At 39.3% G+C, this 22,519-nt stretch overlaps 3 protein-coding genes across 3 annotated transcripts; all 3 read right to left on the reverse strand.

The window, feature by feature from the left end:
- Positions 1-845: 845 nt before the first annotated feature.
- LOC113735397 (uncharacterized) lies at positions 846-4,343 on the reverse strand. Its single transcript, XM_027262408.2, has one exon. The coding sequence runs from the start codon at positions 4,341-4,343 to the stop codon at positions 846-848; it is 3,498 nt and encodes a 1,165-aa protein (XP_027118209.2).
- Positions 4,344-16,042: 11,699 nt separating this feature from the next.
- Positions 16,043-17,227, reverse strand: LOC113735398 (F-box/kelch-repeat protein At3g23880-like). The gene has a single exon (XM_027262409.1). It carries the CDS (start codon positions 17,225-17,227, stop codon positions 16,043-16,045), a length of 1,185 nt encoding a protein of 394 aa, XP_027118210.1.
- A 4,086-nt stretch (positions 17,228-21,313) lies between these two features.
- Positions 21,314-21,844, reverse strand: LOC140038178 (F-box/kelch-repeat protein At3g06240-like). The gene has a single exon (XM_072083277.1). The coding sequence runs from the start codon at positions 21,842-21,844 to the stop codon at positions 21,314-21,316; it is 531 nt and encodes a 176-aa protein (XP_071939378.1).
- Between the last annotated feature and the right edge of the window lie 675 nt (positions 21,845-22,519).

Genomic DNA, 22,519 nt, shown 5'->3' on the forward strand with positions numbered 1-22,519 from the left:
CCGAAGCGGCAGACAATGCACTTCCAAAAGAATTTTTGAATGGCCAGCCCCGAGATGGTCCGAAGTGGCTCGGTCTCGACCCACTTAGTGAAGTAGTCCACAGCAGTCACAAGGAAGGTATAGCCCCCGACCGCTTTAGGGAAAGGACCTATGATATCTGTCCCCCATTGCTCGAGTGGCCAAGGTGAAGTGATGGGGACCATGAAATTTGAGGGCTGGTGATGCTCGGGTGCATGGACTTGGCAGGAAGGACAGCCGAGGACGAGGTCCTGGGAGTCTTGCCGAAGTGACGGCCAGAAGTATCCAAGGAGCATAGTCTTCTTGGCTAACATCCTGTGGCCGACATGAGCTCCGCACAGGCCTTCGTGGATCTCGTGGAGGATATGACGTCCGGCCTCGGGAGTGACACACCTCAGCCAGGGGCCGAGGTAAGAGCGTTTGTACAATTCTCCATCGCGGAGGGCGTATCGAGCCGCCTTGCGTTGTATTCTTCTCGCCTCGGCTCGGTCTTCAGGGAGTGTTCCTTGACCCAAGAAAAGGATGAACGGGGTCATCCAGGTATCTTCGGAGTGCACGGGGCAGGCCACCTCTTCCACATATTCGGGTTCATTCAGAACTTCCACTAAAACCGTCTTGTTGAGGTCAGAGAATGAAGTGGAGGCCAGCCGGGATAAGGCGTCGGCTCGCTTATTCTGGGACCGGGGGATTCTTTGGATTTCGAATGACTTGAAATATGCGGTTAGTTGGTGAACCTTGGAGAGGTACCTTTGCATGGTCTCATCCTTAGCCTCGTATTCACCAAGAAGTTGGCGCACAACAAGTTGGGAGTCACTGCGGACATGGACTTACTGGGCGCCGAGCCTTCGGGCCAACTGGAGTCCAGCAATTAAGGCCTCGTACTCGGCTTCATTATTGGTGGCTGGGAAGCCAAAGCGGAGGGCGTAGGAGCACACCTCTCCCTGAGGTCCTTCCAGGAGAAGTCCGGCTCCGCTGCCTTCTCCGTTGGAGGATCCATCGACATACAATGTCCACTGGGGTGAGGAGGACACCTCGGCTAAGGCTGAGGTGGACTCCGGACCTTCCGTGAAGGTGAGCTCGGCAAGGAAGTCAGCCAAAGCTTGAGCTTTTATGGCGGTGCGCGGCTCGTAGGACAAGTCATATTCTCCCAATTCGACAGCCCACTTGGTGAGGCGACCAGAAGCTTCGGGTCGCACCAATATTTGCCGAACGGGCTGGTCAGTCCTGACCGAGATAGGATGGGCTAAGAAATAGGGCTTTAACCGCCGAGCGGCATGGACTAGTCCCAGCACCAGTTTCTCCACCTGAGTGTATCGAGTCTCCGGCCCGCGAAGAGCGCGGCTGACGTAGTAGATCGGCACTTGGGTGCCCTCATCTCGGATGAGCACAGCGCTGACAGCCTCGTCGGCTGCAGAGAGGTAGAGGTAGAGCTTCTCCTCGGGCCGAGGTGAAGCGAGAGTGGGCAGGTGGTGCAAGTACTGCTTCAGCTGGTCGAAGGCAGACTGACACTCCTCAGTCCAGGCGAACTGATCAGACTTCTTCAGCACTTTAAAGAAGGGCAGGGCCTTCTCAGCAGATTGAGACAAAAAGCGGTTCAGTGCGGCCAGGCGTCCATTCAGTCTTTGGACTTCTCGGAGGTTCCGAGGTGGGGACATATCTTGGATGGCCTTGACTTTGTCGGGGTTGGCCTCGATCCCCCGATGGGAAACCAGATACCCCAAGAATTTTCCCGAGGTGACGCCGAAGACGCACTTCTTGGGATTCAGCTTCATCCTCGAGTCTCGCAGGACCCCGAAGACTTCCCTCAAGTCTAACAGGAAGGATGAAGTGGCGAGACTTTTGACGAGAATGTCATCCACGTAAGCCTCCACATTACGGCCGATCTGATTCTTGAAGAGCCGGTTGATCAGCCTTTGGTAGGTCGCCCCGGCGTTCTTCAGCCCAAACGGCATGGTGGTGTAGCAATAAACACCTCGATCGGTGTAGAACGCCGTCTTCTCTTGGTCCTCTTCACTCATTCCTATTTGATGATACCCTTTGAAGGCATCTAGGAAGCACAGGATCTCGTACCCCATCGCCGAGTCGACGAGGGTGTCTATCCTCGGGAGGGGATAGCAGTCTTTGGGACAGGCCTTGTTGAGGTCGGTGTAGTCTACACACATTCTCCATCCGCCGGTGTCCTTTCTGACCATGACTGGGTTGGACAACCAAGTCGGATATTGGAATTCGTGGATCATCTTGGCCGGCAAGAGCTTGTCGACCTCGTCCGATATGGCCTTGCTGCGTTCGGGGCCGAAGTGTCTTCGCTTCTGCCGCACAGGTCGGGCCTGTGGGTTAACGTTAAGTTGGTGAGTCATAAGCTCGGGTGGCACTCCGACCACTTCATCTGCGGACCACGCAAAGATGTCTCGGTGGTCCTTGATCAGGGAGATCACTTCTTCTTTCAGGGGTGAAGGGAGTCCGGCCCCTACTTGGACCACTCGGTCAGGCTTGGCTTCATCCAAGACCACTTGTTCCACTTCATCCCCTGGCTCAAGCCTGCTGGGCTCTCCTGCCTTGTGAGGGTCGATGCAGTCTATGGAGAGGACAGCCGGCCTCTTTTCTTCTGACCTCGGCGGGGGCTGAGGTCCGACTGCGGCTTGGATGGTGGCGAGGTAGCATTCTCGGGCGGCGCCCACGTCACTGCTCACCTCAGCCACCCCCTCTGGTGTTGGAAATTTGAAGCTTAGGTGGTAGGTAGAATATACGGCTCTCAAGGCATTGAGCGTGGGCCGGCCTATCAGCATGTTGTAAGGAGAGTCCGCTTTGACCACCGCAAAGCTGACAGGCACAGTTCGGCAACGGGGATGACGCCCGATAGTCACCATTAAATTCACCATGCCTTCCGGGTGGACGACGTGTCCCCCGAAGCCGACAAGGGGAGTTCTGACCGGAGTGAGTTGTTCCCGGGTTAGCTTCAAGCTCTCGAAAGTTCGGTAGTACAGGACGTCTACCGAGCTTCCGGGGTCAACGTAGACCTTTTTGACTATATAATTGTTTGTGAGGACCTCAATCACGAGGGACTCGTGAGTGCTGGAGGCAGCGGGGACAGGGTCGCAGGGACCATAGGTTATGACCTCGGACAGCCTCGAGCTCGGCTCGGCCACATCCATGCCGGCTTGGCGGTAGGTCCGCTTTCGGGAGCTTTGGCTGTCTCCTCCCGTGGGACCACCTGAGATGGTGTTGATCACCCCGGCAATGTTTGGACCATAGCCTGGTGATCCGTCGCGTGGAGGCCTTTGGTCCCCTTTCTGGTCCTCAGGACCTCGGCAGTTGAGCTTGGTGTCCCGCCTGTCTTCTCGGCGAGGACCTCGGCTCTCCCGGTGGGAGGCACTTCGTCCGAAGCTTCCATCTTTGCGGACAAATTGTTTCAAGTGTCCTTGCCGAATTAGGTTTTCGATCTCTCGTTTCAGATCGTTGCAGTCTTCGGTCTCGTGCCCAACATCTCGATGGTAGGCACAGTAGAGGCTGGAGTTCCTCCTATCTCTTCTTCCAGGGATCTCAGGAGGTGTTCGGCCGAGGTGGTTCTGCCTCATCACAGCCAAGACATGAGATCGGCTGGAGTTGAGCGGTGTTAGCTCAGCGTCCGAGGTGGAAGATCTTCCTTTCACGATCCGGTCAAAGACACTCCGGCGGTCCCGGGGTGGGTTTGAAGTGCCACTTGGGCCGGGTTCACCTCGGCCGATGTCTTTCCTTCTCCGAGCATCTTGTCCCGTACGAGAGGCTTGGGCTTCTCGCTTCATGCGATTCACATCTTCACTCCGGATTCCCTGGTCCACTCTTTCCCAGAGTTCGTGAAGTGTACGAGGGTAATCCCGATGGATTTCGGTGTTGAAGAGTCCGGCCACCAACCCGTTGGTAAAGGCCGCGAGAGTTACCTGCTCGTTCTGATCAGGTATTTGCACATTCTGCTCGTTGAACCTCTGAGCATACGAGCGAAGAGACTCGCCCTGACCCTGTTGAAGGTTCAAGAGATAAGCTGAAGTCTTCGTGATTGGTCGAGACGACACGAAGCGATGGATGAACCGGTCTATCAGCTCATCCAGGGAGGAAATGCTCCCTGGTTCCAAACTCCAGAACCACTTCCGGGCAGTCTCATGTAGGAAAATGGGGAAAGCCCGACAAATCACGGCGTCGGGGACGCAGTAGAGTCGGAACGCGGAGATGAAGGCGCGGAGGTGATCCTCGGGGTCACCTCGGCCGTCATAGGTGTGCAAGTTTGGAAGCTTGAAGTTCGGGGGCACCCTTTCCCCATTGATGTCATCCGTAAAGGGCGGAGCCCTCATGTAGTCCGAAGCCAGGCCCCCGGGGCGCCGAGGTGGGTCCTCAGCTCGCTTCCCTAGCAGCCCTCGAGAAAACGCTCGGGAGATGGAGGCAATTTTAGAGGTCGCCTTGGAGAAGGCACGCCTGGGGTACTCCGAGAGAGACGCCCCTCATCGGAGTCTTCATCTGAAGGTGCCTCAGGGGACTTCGTCGGCCTCCTCTTGGAAGATTCGGCTTTTTCTTTCCCCTGTCTTTTGAGGTACCTTCCTAGCTCCTCAAAAATGGTAGGGTTGTGTGATACGAACTCGGCCATCTTGGCGATGGCCTCCTCGTTGTCAGGCTGGGTCCTCGGGGACCCTTGCTCTTCAGAGATGCGATCTTGCTGGGCTCCCGAGGTCTGCCCAGCCCCAGTTGAGGGAACTCGACCACTTCTGGAGCGCGTGGATCTCATTTTAGTAACAGTAGTCTCGTTCCCACAGACGGCGCCAATTGAGGAGGTGATTTTCGGTTGGTACCTAGACCGACCTGGATCAGTCCTCTCTGAGATGAAGTGAGGTGAACTCCTGTGTCCGGAGTGAATCTCGGTGTCCGAAGTGAGTGGCGGGGCTTCTCCCCTGGTATCACTCCGACGATCAAGTTAGTATGAGAACGAGAATAATGAGAATGAGTTAATGAACAGTGTGCTTCCTTGGTGGGAGTATGAGTGAGGTATTTATAAGAGAGTAGAGGACAGAGCGGAGGGCTTACGCTGGTGGGACCCACCCTCTGGTCATTACGGCTCTGTCCCGTGTCAGGAGGTCTGACTCTGACACTGTAGCTGTCTTGGGCATGATGACGGGGAGTATTGTGTAGGTGCCATTAAGTGCCTCCAGTGCTTTTCAGGTAAAGCACTGGTCCTGGGTGATGTCAGATGGTTCGACATCATCAGCGTGCAGCTGAGGCGGGGGTGCCGAGGTCGGCTACACAGTATGCTATGGGAACGGCCGAGGCCGAGCTCAGGGATGATGTCCGGGACACGGATGAGCTCCGATGAGGGACGAGGTGAGTCCACCTCGGCCACTCGGGATGGCCGAGGTGAGCATCCTCAAAGAATAAAGAAAAGTTCACCTGACAAACAAAGATGTATAGCACGAAGGCCTTGTAGCATCCAAATTGCTGGGCACTTTGGTATTGAAAATTTTGGTCAATTTAGGAGCTGGGCACCGCTTAGGATTGAACATTCTTCCCATATTTTCAGTAGATGAGATCCCAACGTTGGAAGCAAATGGAATCATTCTTTTATGTACAACACTGATACAAGAGAATATTCCTTACTGAAATTCTTTAGCCATGCAAATTTGCTACTTTACTTCATTCATTAGCCTAAACACCTTTACGTCGGGTCCTGTTTGTTTGGTGGGCTACCAAGATGAGTTACTGTTACACACCTTATAGTAGTCTATGTGCTAAATTCTGAGTTAATTGATGAACATTATAAGATCAAAATCTGTTTTACTAAATAATTATCACATATAGAAAGAGACGTTATCTATTTAAAATAATAACTGTGAAGCATCCATTCCATATTGCAAATAAGGCTTCAAGTCACAAACTTTTTATACGTCAAACCAACTGTACTTAATTCAACAATCTTTTTTTTTTTTTCTAGTGTAAATAGGAGGTGTCGAATTCAGAATCTCTCATTTACACTCCTTTCCCCTCACATTCGAAGATCTTAATAAATGATGAAGTTGTCAAAATAAATTTGGACTTTGTTCATGAGTATCCTCATTATTATTACTTTTACTCCATTATTTTAAGCTGCACCGGTTAGATAAGTCCACAATAAAGAACACCTAACATATTTAAAATCGTACAAGTTACAACTTTGTTTGGAAAAACTTTTGGGAAAAATGACAACTCCTGTCAGCGAATATTTAAACGTAGAATGCAGAAATGATTGACAAGTTTAATGTACCATAAATGCTTTCCATGCTTTATGTTGCGTCCAAAATTGAAAAAAAAAAAAAGAAAAAAGCAATCATTGTAACACCAAGCGGTATCCAATTTGTGATGCCCTTTTGTTTCTTTTACATTATTTCATGTTGTTCTTTGATAACATAAAATTAACCTATTAACCCAATGTGCCAAAGCTCAATTAGTATAGCAATCAAAATGTCATTGAGAGATTGGAAGAGTTCCATATTTAAGAAACAGACAACTAATTAGCACTAACCACTTACTGCCAAGTCTGAAAAGCAGCAATTTTATAGCCACAGCACAAGATATAATTAGGAAACTTGTTTGGTGAGTTCAAACACGTGTAGAGATTCATTACCATAATCCACATAAGAAAAGAAAAAAAAAGAAATACATAAAGAAGAAATGTAATGGAGATTGATAGGAACTCTGAGGTGGTGGTCATCAATTCATGATAAAGGGCTTCGGAGAATTTCTTTTCATACTGTTGGGTTGTTGTTCTGTACAGTGGTGCATGAAAGGGTGACACAAAATAAGAAGTACTGGTCTTAGTGGGCATTGTATGATCGATCATGATTCATCATCATCATCATCATCAATAATCAAGGTTAAGTGAAGATATAGTTATAGCATTAACTTTTAAAATTGAGTGTGCATGACGTTGGAAAATTGCTTCCTTTCATTTTGATTGTGTTCCTCCTCTAAGAGTCTCAGACCATTCACAATTAGAGTCTTTTATTTAAGGGCATGCAGAAAATCATAGGGGACCCTTCTGTTTCAAGGGCCATAATTATGTCTGTCTTAAGGAATCATGCCATGAATATTACCTTTCATGTTTTGCATTAAAAATTTGATTAGTTGATTCATTGATGATGTGTTCGATCCAGAATGGAGTGATGATTAGTGAAAGATAGAATGAATCATAAGGCTTTGGATCAAGCAGCTGAAAGGGGGAAAAATTCAAAGAAACAAATAAATTCAGAAGAAGAGGAAATCGATGGATGAAATTGGAGATAAAAAGTAAATTTGTCACAGAATAGGAGAAAAAATGTTTTTGGTAATCAGAATCTAAGGCAAAAAAGGAATAATGTGCAATCTGTTTTGTATATGCAAAGCAATTTTTTAGTGAAAGAGCTATAACCTTGGAGATGGAGTACAAACGACAATGTGGCCTTTGAGACCAGAAATCATTTGGTAGCTCTTATTGAAAGAAACAGAAGAAAATTGCCCCTCACATAGCAACAAGGGTCAGGGGACAAGATCGGACTAAGACATTTCCCGGATGAGACAGGAAAAAAAATTAAAAGAAAAAGAAAAAAAAATCAAATAGTAGTAAATTAAAAAGCCATACATGCATTTTTTGTCATTAGCCATATACATTACTGCTTTCCACGAAAGAATTAGTACATTGGAAATGGTAATTATTATTTCTAGTGTATGAAGGCAAAAGGCATTTCTAAGTCATCTTTCCATCAAAATGCATGGCACAACGCATAGCTTTTTGTGACAAAAATTATAATTTTTTCTTCCACTAACGCGATCCGTCTTTGTTTCTCTTTACACTAATTAACTAGAGATTTAGTGTCTTGTCTCTTTCTTCAACCAAATTTCGCATGTAGTTTTGGGGTTGTTCTATTCATTAAGTAAGTTTGGGCACAAAATGCACTACTTGATGTTGTGTAATCCATTTAGCTTCTTTCAAGAAAGTCAGCAAAGGGATTGGACAGTCGGAGAAACACATTTCATTCACATAACATTGGCTGTAGTGCGTTAGCTATCGCTGCACAATGGCATCTTGATGGAAAATTTTTGTACGCCTTGTTCCTGTAAAGCAAAGTTTTTCCTTGCTAAATTTGAATTCACCTTTTTGTCAGATCCACATCATAGAACATTATCCGTGAGCAAATGATTAAAAAAACAAGGGAATGAAGGAAAGAAAATCTAGATTTGCAAGCTATATTTCTCATATCCAAACCGCATATATATAACTGTTATCCCGTGAACCAAAATTCTACTTCATTTGTTTATGAGCCTTTCTCCTCTTAAACCTGGTGTTGTTAACCAAATCATGTGACTTTTAAGTGGAAACAAGTTGTTGTGGTACTCTGGTTATATATTAACTTATTTAGGCCTTTATACTTGCGAGCTAATGGCTGATTTCATTGAAGGTTAATGAACTTATTGCTTTGTACATAAAAAAAGGTTTGAATGCTTACGGGCTAGTGGAAGATTATCGTGCTAATGGTGTCTTAATTTCACGTTTTCCTTTGTAATTTTTTTTTATTTCTGTCATCACAAGGAAAAGTCAAATGAAAATATGAATGTGCTCCATTACTTTAAATTGGCTATTTTTTTTTTTTTTTTAACAATGTTTAAGTTAAAGTCTCAAAAAGATTAGACACCATTTGGAATTGCAATGCCTCTGCAAAAAGAGCGCTCTTAAGTACTGAAAGTATCTTTAGAGTGTTTGGTAACTAATTTTCTGTAATTTAAATAGCCTAATTTTTAGTAATTCAAAAGCATTTTTATTAAAAATACTTGTATAAAAAATGGTTCTTTATAAGTCATCGCATTCGCAAACGACACCGTAGTACGATAGAAGTAGTTTAGGCACTCTCACTGGGATGTACTGAAATTTTAAACGGAAAGAAAACAATGAAACGGCTGAGTTGTAGAAGGTAGACATGGTTTTCCAATTCCACAATTTGACTTAATATGACTAATTAAATATATTTCTACCCAGTGTCAGCAACACCAATCTTCATCAAAATGAATTTGGTTTGATCTTCCAGTCTCATGCTTATCAAAATGACTTTTGGGGAATTTTGTATGAATATTTCGAGTATAATATTTTCACATGAAGCAGGTCTATCTCCACTTCTTCCTTAATTAAATGCTCATAATTCATTTTTTCTCACACTTCTAAGAGGTTGATGATTTCATTACGCATATTATCCAATTAAAGCCATGAGTCAAGCCAAATACCAGACTTAACGACATGAACCACCTAAAAGTAGCGTATTTGTGATAGGATAAGGTGTTTAGAAGTAAGAAGCACTAAGCAACAACTATCCAATGAAGTATTTCCTCTCCATTTACTTCTTACTCTTGAATTATGCGTCTGCTTGCTTTAAAGGCATTAGTTTCCTTTTTTTTTTTTTTTTTTTACTTTTTCTTTGCTATTCCATGAATTGGGGCTTATATTTTGTTCTAGGAATATGCTATTCATCTCATGCAGGTAGCAAATGTGATTAGACTGGAGGGAAAAATGCACTTTTCATCCTCATTGTTTAGGGTGTTGGACAATTTCACCCATAAAGTTTCAGTCAAAACACATTTTATCCGCATAATTTTATAATTTTGACCGATTTCATCCCTAAAATTTTATGCAAACACATTTCATTCTAATAGTTTCATAAATTTGACTAATTAAGGACAATTGATGGATTGTCAAGCGATTTGATTGGAATATCATCACTTGACCATAGCATGCCGATTAGTAAAATACAACAAAACATTGGATCAACAAAAACCTCAAAAATAAATTTTTAATTCACTTTATTATTTAAAAAACAATTTTTAGCCACTATTACTCTCTTCTTAATTACAAATTGTACAAAAGTTTGAGAGGAAACAACATCATGGGGAGGAAACAACCCTATTATAGCCAATTGGAGAAAATTTTCAAATAATTCCATTGCAACCAATTGGAGAAAAATATTAACGCGAAAGAAAGAATTGTTTAGATTGTCATTTATTTGCAAAATTTTGTTTTGTTGCATCATATGCGTGTTTTTCACATTCATCATATCACAAATTTAAAAAAACAAAATCTCTTATCCGGACACACTCAATATTATTTATGTAATTTAATAAATGACCGAATTAGGTATTAACAATACAATTATTAAAAGGACATACTAGTCATGTGATGATATTCTGTTCAAATTGGTTGATTGCCCTCAATTGATCAAATTTATGAAAATATGAGGATGAAACGTGTTTCATGAAACTTTAGGAATGAAATTTATCAAAATTATAAAATTACGAGGATGAAATGTGTTCTGACTGAAATTTTAGGGGTGAAATTGTTCAACACCTCATACATTGGAATGAAAAATACATTTTTTCCTTATACTAGAAGAGGACGTGCACCAGTAAAAGTCACGGTATGCTAAGAATTCATCATTGATATGACAACATCTCCACCAAATGTAAGGAAAGGAGATCAGGAAATAAAAGAAAAGATGACGAAAGCAAATAGTAGTGGTCCTAGGCATGTTGATAAAGTATTAAACTCGTCATAGCATTGACATTATTAGAAGAATTAGGTTATGACCCTACCATTATTTTTATGCATTGGCTGTTTCTACCATTAATATGCTACTGCCAATCAAGAAAAGTTTTAGATCTTTCTCACAGGGTGGGAGCATCCTTTGCTATAATAATGCAATTATATTGCCAAGTCTTTTGAGATTGTCCACTGTTTAGCAATGTGAAAAGCTAGTCATATGGCAATAATGACTTTAATTTATACATGTAACAAGAAACCATATTGGTTGACTGCTTGATTTGTTCATCTAAGGAGAAAAATGATTAGAAAAGAATGAAAACTAGCCAATATGTTTCTCAATCTGCTTACCAACTTCATATCACAACCATCTAGGTTAATTAACAATATAACCCTAAGAGCATGATTATTGTTCCAACAGCTCTGAAGTCCACAACAAGTGAGAATGTGGGATTGATCTGATCCAAGAAGAAATTGCATAACTCTCAGATTACGACTCCTCTGTCAGAAATGTCTCCTATTGTACTTCTATTTTCAAGAAATTTGAATGTGTTACAAGAATTCAATACGTCACCTGGATGGTCTAGTCTTATGCTTCGTGGACTAACTAATGTACGATTAATTAACAAAATTTTTTTTGCTATTAATTAGCTCGGCTCAGTTTAATTAGTCCAAAGTTGGATTAATCAACTTGGTTTTGACTGGGTTGGGATACAGTTCGAGCTATTCAAGCTATAATTGAATTTAACTCTTAAGTACTGAGGTTGTGAGACCATTAAAGTCAGTCTCAAGCTTCTTGAATTTTATTGATTACACAAAATACAATGCATATCCTAAACCAACGAAGAAACTGAGTGCTTTTTTTTTTTTTTTTTTTTTTTGAAAGATTGCACTTGTGCTTGATTAGGCAAAAGTATATAAAAGTTCATTCAAGTCAAATCCAGTTCTTCTCTATTAACTATTTAGTAAAGGATGAACTTGAATTGACACGTTTAATCCAAAAACTTCAGCTACTAGAACCTTTTGCAACTTTGAGTTTGATAAATCAGATATTCAATTTGACTCTGATTTACAAAATCAGTACACTTGTTATGTCAAAGGGGAAAAAAATTTGCAAAATCAGTACACATGTTTTCTCTATACCAATTAGGGTTTAAGTTCTTTATGAACAGCACATAGAAGAATATAAATCCAAGAAATGCACAGTAATAGCCACATCTCTTCAACCGGTAATGGCATCTGGAAAAGCTTATAGTTTCAAACATCTTTACAAAGAAAGTAAGAACTTCCCCATTCAGTAGGAACAGAAAACCACAAGCTTATGTTTATGATATCATGTTGAAAAGTAGTTCTATGAAGATAGGGCACAAAATTATTGCCACCTCATATACACTGTATCTTTTTCTGCATGAGCTCAAGAAGCACCAAGTCCTCTTTAACGATTAATGTACCCTCCCCATCCACCCCGGGGGAGGGGGGATCATCAACAAAGTCTCTTATCTTCAAGATAACAAGAGATTGGGAAGAGCAAGAGATTCCCCATGATTGTTGAAGAAAATGCCAAAACAGTACTATTTCATGAACAAGTTTGAAATGTTACCATCAAAACTATTGATTATACCAAACCAGATGGAACCTTTCACTTCTGGAGGCCATATTGACAGAAAAGATAGTCCAATATGGAATGGAAAAGGCCCAAAAAATGCCACATTTACTGTCTGCGTGCTACTACTTGGACAAGTTGTTTGATTGATCGTAGAAATCCTTACATCATAAAGACTCAATAATGTCTATCACAATCCAAGAACCAGAAATTTTGTCACCCCTGCAATAATTTCTTTACCTATAACTCTATCATTTGCCTTTTTATCGGCCTCAACGAGTGGATAACTTGCTTTAGATCGCAGATTCGGAGAAATTCTTGTCAACCCTGAATCTGAACAGGTTTAAATTACGTCACAACGCAACTCTACTCAGTTGTACTTGAATCTTTCCCAGCCTGAAGCAGGTGCTAGGCTCATAAGGTACTAATCCTAATTTGACCACCGAAAATGGGGGAACAATGTGTCACGTATGGGTCCTAGTCCCCAATACAGCAAGTAATGAGGGAAGAGCTATGTCTGATACTGGTGAAATCGTAAACAATGAAGAATTTATATTCCTATATATGCTGGAACCCATTTGATTCATTAGAATTCACATTTATGTTTAATTTTGCGCATAAATTTTGTGGACTTAGAAGCTCGATGCAACACCTAAAAAATTGTGCAAAAAGTTTGTGTAAGAATTTATTTTATACACACACACATATATATATATATGTATATATATATATATGTATATATGTATACATACACACATATATATACACACATATTTACATATACACATATACATGTGTGTGAGTGTGTATAGGTTGAAATAAGAGGATATGGAATTAAACTTTTAACGCATACAGATCGGCTAGTTCGCTACAGTGCATGTTTCATTAGTTTATAAACTATTATACAAGGGATAAGTCTTTTCGTTTGCTTGCATCCACTATAAACAAGAAATATGCAAGAAAGGGAAGGGACAAAAAAAAAAAAAACCAAGAGTAGAAGATCAAATCGACCTCATTTTTGAGTGGGGAACACTGAAATGCATTAGAACGTTATAAGGCTAATAAGAAAAATTTAAGGCCACTGGTACAAACGAGTGGAGGCTTTATCAAATACTGATAGGGACTCTACCACAAGACCAAACAAGCAAAAGAAGAATTACAAATAGTGTTAACCAATTGAGCAGGACATGTTGAAGTCTTTCATTGGTGGGTCTATCAAAACACTTGCTTAGTCCCCAACACCTAACCTAACAATACAAATTTATTATCTCTACTAGCTAGGAGCAACATAGCAGACTCCATTCGTCCTCAATATATGGACTTGGTTTAGGATGTTGCAATTGGGTCCATGGCTTGGAATTTGACCAATTATTGTTAGTATTTGTGGGAATTATTGAAGTCACAAAGTAGAACTATTATATAATAGGATACACTGTATAATATGAATTTTTCATTAACACCATGATTAGGTGTGGTGTGTAAAGTAGAGAATCACCATTAGAAGTACTACAGTGTTTGCACTAAATCAGTGACATCATGAAAAGTATCATTTTGATCCCAAGAGGAAATAATATGTGATTGTTATAGGCTAAATGGAGTTTCATTTTTCAACAGACACGATAACTAAAGTTATAGACTCAAATGTTACAGATGTTTGGCTATAAAGAATCTCCCATTCATGTTAAAGAAAATGGATAGTATGGTGGCTTATAAAACTCGGTTTCATAATTTGCAACTTCTAGTTGTTGGATGACAGCATTGTGAAACAATTGCAAGTTCTAGTTGTTACAATCGATGATGTCATTTGGAGAAACCACATTGAATTTTAATAAATCAACTCTAGAAGCTTTTATCCTTTTTTTTCCTTTCTTTCTTTCTTTTTTTTTTTTTTGTGTCAAAGGAGCCCTTATTTTATCTGTTATGGTTGACGATTTTTGGGTATTATCTTATATCACTAGGAGCGTTACAAAATTTGACGTATCAAAAGTTGAACAACAAAAGATTGGACATAGCATTAGTTATTACAAAAAAGTAAGTTGAGTATTTCTCCAAAAGGGGAAGGTTGGGTTAGATGATAAGGGAAGATTTTGGATTCAACGCCTGTTATTTATTAAGTAAAAAAGGAGAAAAAAGTGTATTTTATGAAAAATATTTGTTAAAACTTTTATTCTTGAATAATTAAATTTAATTTTACAAGAAAATGAAAAGGAGTAATTTACTTTGACACGTCACGAATTATCGTTGTAGGCAAGCAAAACGATCTTGTACAGTGCCATGATGTTCGAATGTTATCGGTAGGAATGTAATCGAGTTGAATTAAGTTCGAGTATCGCCGTACTCAAACTCGTCTCAATATGCAGGAAAGATACTTGAGTTCAAGTGAGTAATATTACTGGAACTTGAACTCGAGCTCGATGCATTACTCACAGAACTCAGAGCTCTCAAACTCGACTCGCATGGGGCTTGAATCAATGCAAGCCTTATCAAGCTTGAGTCAGGAAGATTTGGAGATTCATTTTTTTTTATAATTTTTGAGCGAAAAGGCATTATCGCCCTTCAAAAAATTTCATATGACCTAAAACATTTCGTAAATTTAACCACTCTTGTGGACGCTTAGGTAATTTCATAACAATGATGGATTAAGGAATAAAAATCAAATAACTCGATACGGTTTGATTAGCTTTCGAACCTTACTATTAGATATTCGAATTTGATTTACTTGGCCTATTGAGCTACTCAAATTCGATCAATCCGAGTTTGAGTCGAGTTTTTGATCGAATTACTGATGAGTGGCTTGATTTAGCTCAGCTGCAAGCAACTCAGTTACATTATAGCCCTAGTCACGGTCCTTGAGATAGAAATCAATGAAACCGTTAAAGGAATCCATCCAGTGTGTAAAGCAGACTGTTTGAGACCATTTATTATTGTCAGGCTATAGGGCACCGCCTTTTGGGGGCCTAAAAAATATCAGGTTTCGGTCCAAATTCATCTAGCCCATTGGACGAGGATTGGAAACCAAATTGATGGTCTTAGAAAGAATTAGGTGGTGTTTTCTTATTGAACGAGAAGAGCAAAAGTTGTTCTTTTCCAGCAAAATTGAACTTCTTGTCGGATATTGTTGAAAGCCATTGCTTGGAAACAGACTTAAATCTCGAGAGTATCTCAAGAATGAGTTCTGGTGGAAAAATCTCTGACAAATTTGGCTCTGGCTCCAATATTAAATGTCCATGCCAAGGAACTTTCTTTGAATGTAAGACAAGTTAAGAATTTGTAAATTCTGTTCCTTTTGAAATTCTTAATCTAATCAAATTATAATATCTGTTGCCAAAAGAAATAGGCAGATTGTTTTTGGAAAACATAAGAAATTACGAGACATTGGATTGAGATATTCAAGACCAGTTATGGTGATCATATTAGGAAAATTCCCAACTGCAAAGAAGAAGTGCCGTTTGAAACTTCTTGAACTGATTTGCCAAACTACCTACACCTAATTTACTTCAGCTAAAGGGAGTGTGGAGAAAAAAGCTAGTAAGTGGATATATGATGCATTTGTCAAAATTTTGACACCTTACCACGAAATTGGACCAAATTACAAGAAACAATACAATTTTATGTCGCACTTGAATGAATTTTAAAAGGGAAAAACTAGGGATATTAGTTATTGAACCACGCAATTGAAGAGAATAATTCATGTGTGTGGAAAATGAAAATCACAAATTCCACAAATGAAAACATCACGTATAAAGGTAAGATTATAAACATTCAAGGAAAATGAAAAAGAGCAAAGAATAAAGACATATGCAGTCTTCCCTAAAAGAATACGTAGGTCTCAAATAGCGTTACGAATTTATAAAAGATGAAGAAACAAATTAAAGGTGATCTAAATAACTAAAGTAAATAAAATCATCCAATCTGTTGTTTCTCTTCCTTCTCGGTGGCCTTTCTTGATTCCCATCTGCTACACTTTCAACGTAAGGAAAACCAAACAATTGACTACTTTCGGGATACTTTTGCTGCCTGACAACAAGCAGATTTCTACTTTTCAGATCGTATGCCATTACTTTTTGGTGATTTTCCACCATTACAACTTCCCCCTTGTTCGTCAAAAACACGGGCACCAAGGAATATCTTGGAGCATTCAAGTACGAGTTCACAATTGCAAACAAAACTGTCCAAGATTCTTTCACCCCATATTCCCTCATGGTTAAAACCTCCCAGCCATATGTATCCGGACGAACCATGCAAAGACATCCCTCTATAACGCCCAATCCATGTACAAGATTTTGTTCGTCATGCTTAGGGTCTGGTTTTGGCAACAATTTGAATTCATCCCTTTTTGTATCAAAGCAAAGAATCAACTGCTGTGGAGCATTTGGATGTTGGTTTCCACCATTTTTTCCTTCTTTTTCTTGGGCTAAAATATGCAAATTTCCCCTCACCAATGGAGCAACCCAATCCGTCCGGAGAACCTCATAAGGGCAATTTACTTTTGTCCAAGTTATGCTTTTTAGATGAGAAACAAAGGCATATATTGTTCGTTCAGATTTCCTAGGTTGAGAGATTATTATTACTACTTTGTAATCATCAACAGAATCATCGTAACAAAATCCAGATGCCAGCACCCTGCGATAACCATGTCCCAAGGAAAGAAGATGGTGAACGGCTCTGGAATATCTAGTGGAAGGGTTCCATAAAAATATGTTTTTCCCATAGCCAAAAAGCAGCAGACCATCACAAGAGCCAAGAAATTCGTACCCAGAGAAAGGGTTATTAAACTCTTCAACATGGAGATCGCTGTTTAGTGACCAGGAAGTACTGACTTTGGTTCCCGTGAGATCCTTGTTCAACCTTCTGAAGAAAAACAAGGGTTTTTCACGGCATCTTCCGTCGTTACGAAGACTGAAAATCTTGTGGGATATGAGAGATTTCCATTGATTGCAGACTATTTTGAATTTCATGAGAGTTTTCACGGGTAGCCTTGAAAGTATCTCGACGATGATGTCTTCTGGAATGTGTTCCGGTCTTGAAACTCGGCTTCTCTTCCCTTTTCTCATCTTTGGCACAATCACAGATGTGCTTCGATGCCAATGGAGTTCCAAAATTGTTTTCTGGAATCAAAGGATCTAGAGTCTGGAAGACGACACTCTCGTTGACGGGGATGAATCAATAGCACCACAGATTTTGATTTGAGATTCATAGGCGCATACAAAAGTTTGAATGTATGAAATAAGGAAAGAACATTACCAAGTCGTTGAGTTGTATTAGAATACAATCAAAGTTGAGAACAATTGGTAACTTTCGGCCCAAAAAAACAATTAGTAACTTCCATGGTTGTAATTATACAATCAAGGTTAAGAAGTGTAACTTTTAATAATAAATATGTACATTAACTTTCATTGTCGCAGATTTCCTAACTTTAGCATCCATGGGCAGCATCGCGGCTAGACTCTACTATTTTAATATTTTTTTTTTTTAAAAATATACCTACATATTTAGTTTTATTTTATTCTTTTCTTTTGTTTCGGAGAAAACTCCTAATTTCTTGGGATTGCTATTCGAGTAATGCAGCGGGACAACTAAAAGAGTGTTGGTACTTGAGGCTGGACAGAATCAATTACGTGAAATGAGTAGATGGCTGAAGTATTTATAACTTTGAAACTGGATTCTAGCATGGACTCGATTGCCACCTCCGATATTCGGACCTGAGGCACGGACGGTTATCAAAGCCTTCACAGACAATCTTGTTAGTATGTCTATAGTAATTTCATTTAAGTGTTCAGTGATTTCACCGGCAATTTCCATTCAATTTGAGCAAATTTTCTGTCAAATTAACCAGTTCTAGCGGCCTTTAGAATACTGTCCATTTGTTTATAAGCTGTAAGTTTATAAGCTATAAAATCGACTTCATATTCTATATGGACATAGAATAGATAGATATCCGCATCCGTTTTACTATTTCTGACTAATTCTATTTGAGTCAGGCAGCTTATAAATTGTAAAATTGACTTAATATTCTATATAGACATAGGATATGAATAGATAGGTATTCACATAACTAGTTCTACGACTTTTAGAATATTGTCCATTTGTTTATAAGCTATAAGGTTATAAGCTGTAAAATCGACCTCATATTTTATATATATGGACATAGGATTGGAATAAATAGGTATCCGCATCCATTTCACGATCAACGACTAATTCTGTTTGAGTTGGACAGCTTATAAGCTTTAAAATCGACTTCATATTCTATATGGACATAGGATTGGAATAGATAGGTATCTGCGTTCATTTTACAGCCGCAACTAATTCTATTCAAGTCAGATCAATCTTTTGTAGGGGAAGTTCTTTGAACGTTATCCTTTCTATTCTCATGAGTTTCGAACTTAAAATCTCATGATTAAGAGATGCAAACTCTTTCCATTTACATTAAGTGGAGCGGTCCCATGTGAGGGAAGCTTTTCCATTCTTATGAATTTCGAACTCCAGATCTCATCAGATGCAAACTCTTTCCATTTACACCAACATCCGTTGGTTGGAATAGATTGTTAGCTCAAGGAAAGTCACAGTTTCCTAGATCTAATAATCTACTATGAATTAGGAATCCTTCTTTTCCCTAAACTATTAGACATTATGGAAATCAGTGTTCGAGACAAATTTTGTACGTCTTCAGATCTACAAGATCGCGGAGATATATATCATGCAACATATGCAAACGTGAATATTTTTAATTTTATCAACGTTTTGCTGAATATTTACTTTTTTTTTTTCTAACTTTAGTCCCTTATTATTTTGCTCAACCGATACTTTTTTTTTTCTAAATAAAAAAATCATTACTTTCCGTGGTAAATATTATAAAGGAATAATTTCAGAAACCTCCCTTGAAGTTTTAACAATTTCTCTTAGTACCCTTGAAGTTTTAAAAATTACACATACCTCCCTTGAATTTATCATTTTGGTAACAAAAACTATTCAATGGTCAAATTTTTGAATGAATAGCCCAAATTACCCTCATAAAATTATAAAGTTCATTTTACCTTCTTATAAAATTCTATTTTAAAAAAATGGAATATGCACAAAATCTCAAACCTACTTTCAACTTTCATCTCTACTATTTTAAACTTTTCATATACCTACATCTCAAATTAGTACCATTATCATCATGACCACCGCTACCATCAGTTTTTAAATTCTAAAATCTCAATCTAAGTTACAAAAGAAAAAAAAATCAATACTGTTAAACATAAAAGATTTCACTAGATGTATTATATAATATCCCATCCCTCAAATGTTGGACTACCATTTCATGCCTATTATATTTAAATCTTCAACTTACATCTTCTTCTATTCATCTTTAAATCTTTCAAACCAAACTAAAATTAATTTGTAATATGTTAGAATTATGTTGAGGACATAATTAGTTATTCTATAAGTGACCTTGTTTTTATTTCCATTAAATATTTAATTGTGTGGTGCATTCCTATGTACAAGATTAGGAGCGTATTATTTAATTGAATGAAAAATATTAATATATTAAGGTTATTATGGTCATTTTATAGGGTCAAGGGAGGTAAGTGTAATATTGAAAACTTCAAGGGTACTAGATGAAATTATCAGAAACCTCGAGGGAGGTTTCTGAAATTATCCCTATTATAAATTGTCTTTCTTGGGCTAGAATCACAGACAGGTAAAGGTCTCCTGTTGATGCCTGTTATTGATCCTTCTCCCCATGAAAGTTACAAGTACTTAATTATAAATTAACCTTCAACTTCTTTTAAAATTTATTGAAGATAAGCCTATCATAATATTGATCATAAATCCAAACCCGATTCCACATTGGCACAGTTAAATTGGGTGCCACTGAGACCAATGTGCAAAAGAAAATATACTGCCAAGTATGAACTGCGGTAATAATATTAACCATTACAACACAAAATCACAATATTTAAATAGAAATTCCTAAAACCAGCAGATACGGTAACAATAAAACAGTAAAAAAAACAAAGGTCAAAGAACTAAAAGGATTAAATTTCACTAATTTCTAAAGTACTGTAAATATGACTACCAAAATTTCTTCAAAAAATATACTAGTTCTAACCAAAATTAGAACAAAAAAAAAAAAAGAAGGCAAAAAAAAAAAAACATGAAAATAAAAGGTGGTCACACTAGGAGCACCATCTCCACCTGAGAAAAATCCCTGCTCTGTGAAAAATGTCAAAAAATAGTCATCTCCACAAGTCATGAGAAAGTCAATAAAAAGGAGTTATCCATTTGGTTTAAAAATGGAAGTGTAATGTCTATAAAAAGGTGTTATCCATTTGGTTTAAAAATTGAAGTGCATCTTTCTCATGTATTAACCAACCTGAGCATGTGCTCTTTGAATGTCTTGCTCAAGCTAAGCCTTATCCTACTTGTTTCTAGCTGTTGTTGTACATAATCCTACAAAACAGCACATAAAAAATGTCCAAGTACATAAAAATGGAGAAAATTTTTGTCAAAAATCGTGGTAATTAATGGTCCCATCAATAGCCAGAAGATGGCACTAACCTATAATTAAACATGACAGGCTGAGGAATTACTAGGATAGGAGACATTTAAACATAAGCAGCAGATAGCAATTGAGAAGTACTACTAGTTAATATCGGGAATCAAGCAAGCTAAAAGCAAGAGATAGAAAATTAAGAAATGAATATAATGGTGGTAGCTAGCAGTAGTATTATTAGTTTACTTCTAATCAAAGCCGATTTTTCCAAAAGCCTAAGGATCAAAAAAAAAATGTCCAGGTTCTCAAAGAAATGTGGTAAGCAGATCAGTTTATAGTTCAAAGAAGCAATCTTGATTGTTAGAAGTACCAATATCAATATTAATTTCTTCTGCAACTCCACATGTACTAACAGTAAGAAAGAAATGTTTAGAGCAACAATAATCAAATTGAAAGGCTTAAACACACAAATATATTGGATGAGATATAATTCACTACAACAGATTTCTTCCTTATCTGTGCTAATTCCTTGGAATTAGAATTCAATGCTAATTCTATAGTCTTACAAAAAAAAAAATGCTAATTCTATAGAAAATGTGCCATCCAATCCAAGCACAAGAATTAGAACCCAATTCTATGTTGTACCAAACGCACCCTAAAGCTAATTAGGAATAGGTGCTAAGCTTTCAACATACGTACATCCAAACACATCATGGTACTGCATTGAGAAGTTTGTGGGCTTCTTTGGCAATTGAACAAGATGCAAGACTGACTCCTTCTTGGGATTAAACGCCCATGCATGTTTAGAACCATGAGCAAACAAGACATCTCCATTCTTGGTAAAAAAGATTGGCTCCAATCCCTTTGTCAATTGCAAACGAGGTGGGAATCCAAAGATAGTCGTCCAAGATTCTCCCACTCCGTATTCCTTCATCACCAACACCTCTCCTTGATCATTGTTTGGACGAATCATGCATAAGCATCCATCAACAACACCCAAACCTGATATCCACTTTTCTTCTGTATTTCTCGGCTCGGGTACAGGCAACTCTATCAAATCATTGGTTTTGGTGTCGAAATAAACAATCAACTCTCCATGAATATTTCGATTGCTTTTCTTATGGTTTGCTAGCCAGTGCGGGTTTCCATTAACTATGGGGGCTATAGCACTAGTGCTGGAAAAGAATTTCATAAGCGCAGGTTGCAACTGTCGTTCAGTTCTTTCTGCTTTTGAGACTCAAAGACATAATCTCTTCTTCCCTGACTAGTACTACGTTGTAATCATCGGAAGAATTATCATAGCAAAATCCAGAGGCCTTTATGCTCCAGATGGATTCGAGTTCTAAACCACGGAGACTGCTTACTTCTTTACAGGTCCTAGTTGAGGGGTTCCATGCATACATGAACTTGTTATCACAGAAAAGAACCAAGCCATTACTTGATCCTAGAATTTTAAGTTTTTAACTAGACCCAGACTTAATGGACATGGAACAATTTTCTCAATTACAAGTTCATGATTTATAGAATAGTTTACCTCTATAGAACAGGAATCGCGTGCCTCCCTCTTGAAAATTAAGGCTCCCCCTCGCTTCCTTCCCTCGTAATTTGAAAGAACAAACTTCTTATCACATGTTAAAGCATACCATGACTCGCAAAGGGTCTTAAACTTCAAAAGAGACTTAACTGGTAAATGCGACAGTATTTCCCAAAATATTTCGAAGGGTATGTGCCCTAATTGAAGTTCAGAATGCATGGTCGCCGTGCTACTGATCATGAGGAGAACGCAGAAAATTAACCATAACTTTTCTCAATAAACTAATTCACTTTACCAAGGAAGGTTCAAAATATAGAAATCCACTACTTAGAC

This window comes from Coffea arabica, chromosome 3c (genome assembly GCF_036785885.1).
Source record: "Coffea arabica cultivar ET-39 chromosome 3c, Coffea Arabica ET-39 HiFi, whole genome shotgun sequence".
In the NCBI taxonomy this organism is placed as follows: Eukaryota; Viridiplantae; Streptophyta; class Magnoliopsida; order Gentianales; family Rubiaceae; genus Coffea; species Coffea arabica.